The sequence below is a fragment of the Lipotes vexillifer genome, unplaced genomic scaffold (genome assembly GCF_000442215.2).
Source record: "Lipotes vexillifer unplaced genomic scaffold, Lipotes_vexillifer_v1.1 scaffold584, whole genome shotgun sequence".
Classification (NCBI taxonomy): domain Eukaryota; kingdom Metazoa; phylum Chordata; class Mammalia; order Artiodactyla; family Lipotidae; genus Lipotes; species Lipotes vexillifer.
Window position 1 is genome coordinate 4,925,895 of NW_006783036.1, and position 5,719 is coordinate 4,931,613.

General features: G+C 59.9%; 1 protein-coding gene across 1 annotated transcript in view; it reads left to right on the forward strand.

Annotated features, from left to right (window-relative positions):
* CCDC85C (coiled-coil domain containing 85C) overlaps window positions 1-5,719 on the forward strand; it is an 81,360-nt gene that overhangs the window by 61,858 nt on the left and 13,783 nt on the right. Inside the window, exon 2 of the mRNA XM_007455646.1 lies at window positions 1,350-1,423. Coding sequence (XP_007455708.1) covers window positions 1,350-1,423 — 74 coding nt within the window. The remainder of the gene's footprint in view (window positions 1-1,349; window positions 1,424-5,719) is intronic.

The following is a 5,719-nucleotide window of genomic DNA, read 5'->3' on the forward strand; positions in this document are numbered from 1 at the left end:
GCTGGTGGGTACGGCAGGAATAGCGACTGGCCCAGGGGTGGGCAGGGTCCAGGCTGGCGTCTGGGCTGTGTGGCCTCTGGCCGGGCGCTCGTGCGGGTGAGAGGTGCATAGCCGTCCCTTAGCAGGTGGCAGCAGACCTCCTGGGGCAGGTACCCCATGCTGTCACAGAGGTGCTCAGACCCACCTTTCTTCCCTCGGCACGGGCACCTGCTGTTACTCTTCGGTCCCCTTGCCTACCCTACCCTGTGTTAACCTTCCCTGTCCCGTGTTCTGCCTCCCTCCCCTTGCCCTCTCTGCCCCATGTCACCCTTGGCCTCCACCCAGGCAGACTCCCTTGTCCTGGCCTGGAGTGAGTTAGTCATTAGTTTTCTCCTCTGAGCTGATTTCCAGCCCAATGGGGAGGTAGGACCAGGGCTGTGGGTAGCCAGGATGGCGGAATTTCTCCCGCTTCTTTTTTTTTTTTAATAGAGACAGGATGCTTTCAGGTGGTTTTTAAAATTAATTGATTAATTAGTTGGCTTATATTTTGGCTGCGTCGGGTCTTCGTTGCTGCGTATGGGCTTTCTCTAGTTGCGGTGAATGGAGGCTTCTCTTGTTGAGGAGCATGGGCTCTACGTGCTCAGGCTTCAGTAGTTGTGGCACTCAGGCTCAGTAGTTGTGGCTCACGGGCTCTAGAGCGTAGGCTCAGTAGTTGTGGCGCACGGGCTTAGTGGCTCCGCGGCATGTGGGATCTTCCCGGACCAGGGCTCGAACCCGTGTCCCCTGCATTGGCAGGCGGATTCTTAACCGCCATGCCACCGGGGGCAGTCCCTCTCCCACTTCTGATGTGATTGTGTAGCGGGGTCAGCGTGGTGAGGGAAGGTGGATTTCACCCCCTCTGCGTTCAGGAACTGGGAGCGTGTGGTTGGAGGTATCTCACTGGCCCTTGACTGCAGGAGGGGTGGTGGGTTATCTGCATTATGCAGCCCCCCGAGCATATCGCTTGTAGGAGTTCTGTGCGTCAGGCAGGATGGAGCGGAGGAAGCCCAGAAGCTGACTTGGCATGCTTGGGGCCTCAGTTTCCCCCCTGAGCAGGGGAGGGCCTCCCTGGACCCTGGGCTGTGGGGTGGGCTGCCCCTGGGTGAGGGTCCCATCAGGGGAGCGTTTGTGAGAACTCTTTTTGGACCTGAAGCATTGTGGAAGTTGAAGGAATCAGCTCAGGACGAGCTGGTGAGGGAACCCATCACCCCCTTTCTGCAGGTCAGGGAAATCTGGGCTCAGAGGCCCACCGGAGGGGGCCCGGGGGGGGTGGGCCCTCCTGTTGGATACGGTTTGCCGACGGGTGACATGCCCCCTTTGTGTCGTTACAGATCCCTCGTCCACCTACATCAGGCAGCTGGAGACCAAGGTGAAGCTGCTGGAGGGTGACAAGCTCCTGGCACAGGTAGGCTGGCTGTGGGCCAACCCCACCCTGAGGGCCAGCGCAGGCCCTGCTGCCACCCACCACTCTCGCCCCAGCACGCCTGGGGTTCCCTTCCCCCTTCCCATCCCTAACCTTCCACCTGCCCCCGACTCCAGCCCGGAGTCCCCTCCTGGGACACCTGGCCGAGGACGGCCACCTGCCTTCCCTCCATCACAGCCTTTCCCTGTCTTTCCCCTCTGTGGTCTGCAAGCTCCTTGGGGGCTGGTGCTGGGCCCATCCCAGAGATGGCGCAGAACACACACACAAGTGCTGAAGAAGTGGACTGCTTTGCCCTTTGGATGGGCGCATCAAGGCGCAAGAGGCGGGCTGGCCCGTCCCCGCTCAGACCCCCATGGAAACTTCCCTGCCCCTGCTGTGCCAGTTTCTCTCTGGGCTGGGGTCTGCCCTCCTCCCTCCTGCCTGGCCTGAGTCCACAGACAGATGAGGCCAGGCCTCGTCCCTGGCCTGTCCCCAGCACAGGGACAGTGGGTTAGAGATGGGTGATGGGGTCAGAGCGGGGAGGAGGTGGTGCAGGATGAGAGGTGGGGGGTAGGCGTCTGTGCCCTTGGCGAGTGCGGCTGGAGCGTGGAGGGGGCATGGCTGCCAGGACGAGGGGCCTTTCCTGCTGTTGGCAGGGTGGTGATGGGGGGCTGTGATCAGCCCGGTCGGTCGGGGTGTCTGGGGCCAGCTGGCTCGGCTGACCCTCCGGCCTCTTTCTCCCTTGTACTCATCCCCGACTTCATCTCAGTATCTCTCTCCCCTGCCACATCTGCTGGCCCATAAGTGGCCGGTCAGGATGCCCAGAGCGTTTCTCTGGGAACCAGCCCCAGGGAGGGCTCAGCTGCCTGGCCTCGTTGCTAGGCGACCAGGGGGCTTGGCGCCACTGCCCTGCTCAGACACCCTCTCTGCCCACTGGGCGGCGGCTGGGATGCTCACAGCCCCAAGTGCAGCCCGACGACTGCCATCCCACCTCTCGCCCTCGCAGGGGCTGCTGGAAATTCCCCCTAGTTCGTCAGCACCCTGCAGAGTATGTGGTTCACATTTGGGTCTTTGCTCCCCCACATCCCATGGCCACCGCACTGTGTCAGGCGCATAGCCAGGCACTGAATTGCAAGGCTTGTTTTCAAACAAAATGTGTCATTTGTTAAGGTGCTGGAAGGGCCTGGCTACAAGATATGCTGGCTCCTCGGGGCTGGCAAGGGCAGGGAGGGGCTGGGGCCTCGCCTGGCTGTGGGCTAGGGCTCCTTAGACCTGAACGCTCCATGTGGGATTGTCCTGGTTGCTAAGGAGGGTGTGTGGGGTGGGCTGCAGGAGCTGTAGGCAGAGGTGATGGGGGCAGCCTCAGGACTTGGGGGCCTTTGCTCTGGAGCTGGTTCCCATTCAGCGAGTAGGGAAGCAAGTCACTCACTTCAGCCACTGTACAGCAGGGTGAAGGCCAGGACCTCGCTCTGGCAGTGGAAGCCTCCGACCAGGGGGTCAGCAGCCTTGTGAGTCTGCCCCAGTCCAGCTGTTCTTTGTGTCACTGTTTAACTGGGGAGAAGCAGGTTGAGAGCTTGGACCCCAAATTTGGGATGCCATTTGCAATGCTGTTCTGCGGTCCAGGCAGGGCGTGGCTTGTGGTCCTGTTTCCAAGGACAAGGACAGAAGTGTCCCTGTGGCCCCTGCTCTCCTAGGCCACATTGTCCCACCGTGAATATGCACCCAGTTCCACATGGTAGCCTTGACCATGGACTTGTGCAAAACCTGCACACGCTCGGGCTGCAGAGTGGCAGTCCTTCCTCTTCCTCCTGCCTCTGGGAACCCCCTGGTCTCATAAGGGAGCCCCCCATAGCTGTGTCCACTTGCCCCATGCCCACAAGTGCAGAGGTGGAGGTTGACGGGGCCCTGTGTCTGGAGCATCAGGGGCGCGGCCACCACCTGGGCAGGGGGTTTCTCTGCCTGGTCCCTCCGCACCAAGCCTGCTCTGACCTGCTCCCAGGGGTCAGACTGGGGACCTTGTCCTTGTCCTGGAGGCAGCAGCAGTGGGCTTCTGTCCCCGACCTGTACCCACGCCAGGCTCTCTGGAAACACACAGCCATCAGATGGGGGCGCGACCTCTCGCCTGGGCCCAGGCTTGCTGGCTTCAGGCAGATTGGGCTTTAGGGACAAGAACATGCTTTGGCCCGGCTCCTCGCTGGTACAGGAGAAGTGCTGGGAACTCAGAGACCATCCAGTGTGCCAGTGTTCCAAGTTTCTTGTTTCTTGAGTAGACTTTTTTTTCTCCCCAAATGAAGGCTTGTGAGGCTGAGCTGCTCTGGTGATAGCCGTGGGTGCTTGTGTGTGTCATAGGGGTGGGGCACCTGGGTCCTATCCTCGTCTCTTCCTCACGAGGACTCTGCTGGCGAGTGGGGGTCTTGCCCAGGGTCTCCCAGTGAGCGGTGTCAGGGCCATACCCAGCATCCCGAGAAGGGGGCAGCCGTGTGGTGCTGGGGCCTGGGCCCTCCAGTGCACTGCATACCCACCTGCCCTGGTCCCCTTGCTTCAGCTGAGGGCTGACCCTCAAGCTACAGTATGCAAAAGCACCCAGGGGCCAGGGTGTGGGCAGGGCATCTCCAGGGTCATGGGCGGGGCTCCTGTTGCCCCTGCCACCTGCTGCCACCAGGGCTTGGCCTTGAGGGTGGGTGGGTGCCCTGGAGGAGGGCATTGCTGTTCTGAGCCATGCGGGAGATGTGAGAAACAGTGAGAGAAGGGCCTCTTCTGGCCTGCTCAGGGCTTCCTGGCAGCAGTTGATACCTTGCCTGCCTCTGGGTTCCTAGGGTGGCTCAGGTGGCATCAGCTTTATGAGGACCCTTGAGCCACTTCCTCTCCCTTGGCCTCTGTTTGCTTACCTGTAAAATGGGCACTCACTCCATGTGTAACTGATCACCTGCTGTGTGCATGGCCCGGGGGTGCAGTGGTGTCCAGGCAGAGGCCTACCCACAGGGGGCACTCTTGTGCTGCCTCCTTGTCCTGGCCAGCAGGCTCATGTATACGGGAGGGCTGTGGAGGACAGTGGAGGTGGGGAGAACTCCGTGGGCAGGGCTCAGCCCACAAGTAGAGTACTGGTCTTATTTTGATGGGGTTCAGGGAAGATGGGGTTTCCTTAGCCTCCTTCCTCCTGGCCTCCTGCCAATAGCCTTCCCCAGCCACCCCCAGGTGGCCCGGCACTTGCTCTGGGCTCTCTCAGCCCCATAGGCTGCCCTCTCTTGCTGATGGGGTATTGGGGTCCTCCTTGTGAAGCCTGGCCCCGACCCCTGCTGGACTGTTAGGTACTCAAGGACTGGGCTGCTGGGTCTCAGTGGTCACATCTGTGTCTCAATGCCCAGCTAGACTTGGTGGATGCATCTTGGGGAACCCTGGCTGTACCTGCCTGGTCTCCCAGGCCGGGAGGGGAGGCTGGTTCTTGCCCAGAATAAGGAAGGTCTGCTTAACCCAGGGAGAGCGGCTTCATAAGGTAGTGAGTGTACCATCTTTGGAGGTAATCAAGTGTGGATGGATGGATGGATGGATGGATGGGGGTGATGGATGACCATGTTTGGGAATATTGGAGAAGGAGATTGCTGCCATGGGTGGGATTCTGGCCACGGTCTCATGGGCTCTAGCTTGTGAGATTTTATGATTCTGGCACCTATATCTTTTCAGTGAAATCAAATTGCACAGAAACCTCCAGCTCTGTGCAAAGTGGAAAATCTGCCTTTGGTGAAAAGCAGGGGAGAGCAATGTTATTCTTTTAACTGTCTTCGGGTGACGTGGCTTTGGGGTTTGGGTGGGAGGGCAGAGAGCCTCTGTGGATTCCCGTTCCCCACTGCCCACCCTCTCCCTCCACGGCCTCTATTTAACTCCAAAACAGCTTTAATTAAAAATGTGCCAGAGTGTTCACAGGCTAAATTACTGTATTGCAGTTCATATTTTTTCTCATGTCGGCTTTAAAATTTCATCAACACAGCTGTTTCCTCTGCAGTGATTCATCTGGAGCCCAGTATGTGATATGATTTTTCCCGTGGATTCTGTGCCTAGCCGGGCTGGGCTGGAGGTGGCTCTGACTGACGCGGGGGCCTACGCTCTGTGGTTCCCTCCATTCACTTCCCTGCTGGGCTGATCAGTGAAGGCTCCGCATGTGCCCAGAAGCCAGCTTCACAAAAGAGCAAGAAGCAGGTTGGGCAGGAGCGGGCGGCCATCTGGGGGAGAGGAGGCAGTGGTCCAGGCCCGTGGCTGTGACCGGTCCCAGCCGGCACCCCTCCCCCTGGCCCCTGTACCCGC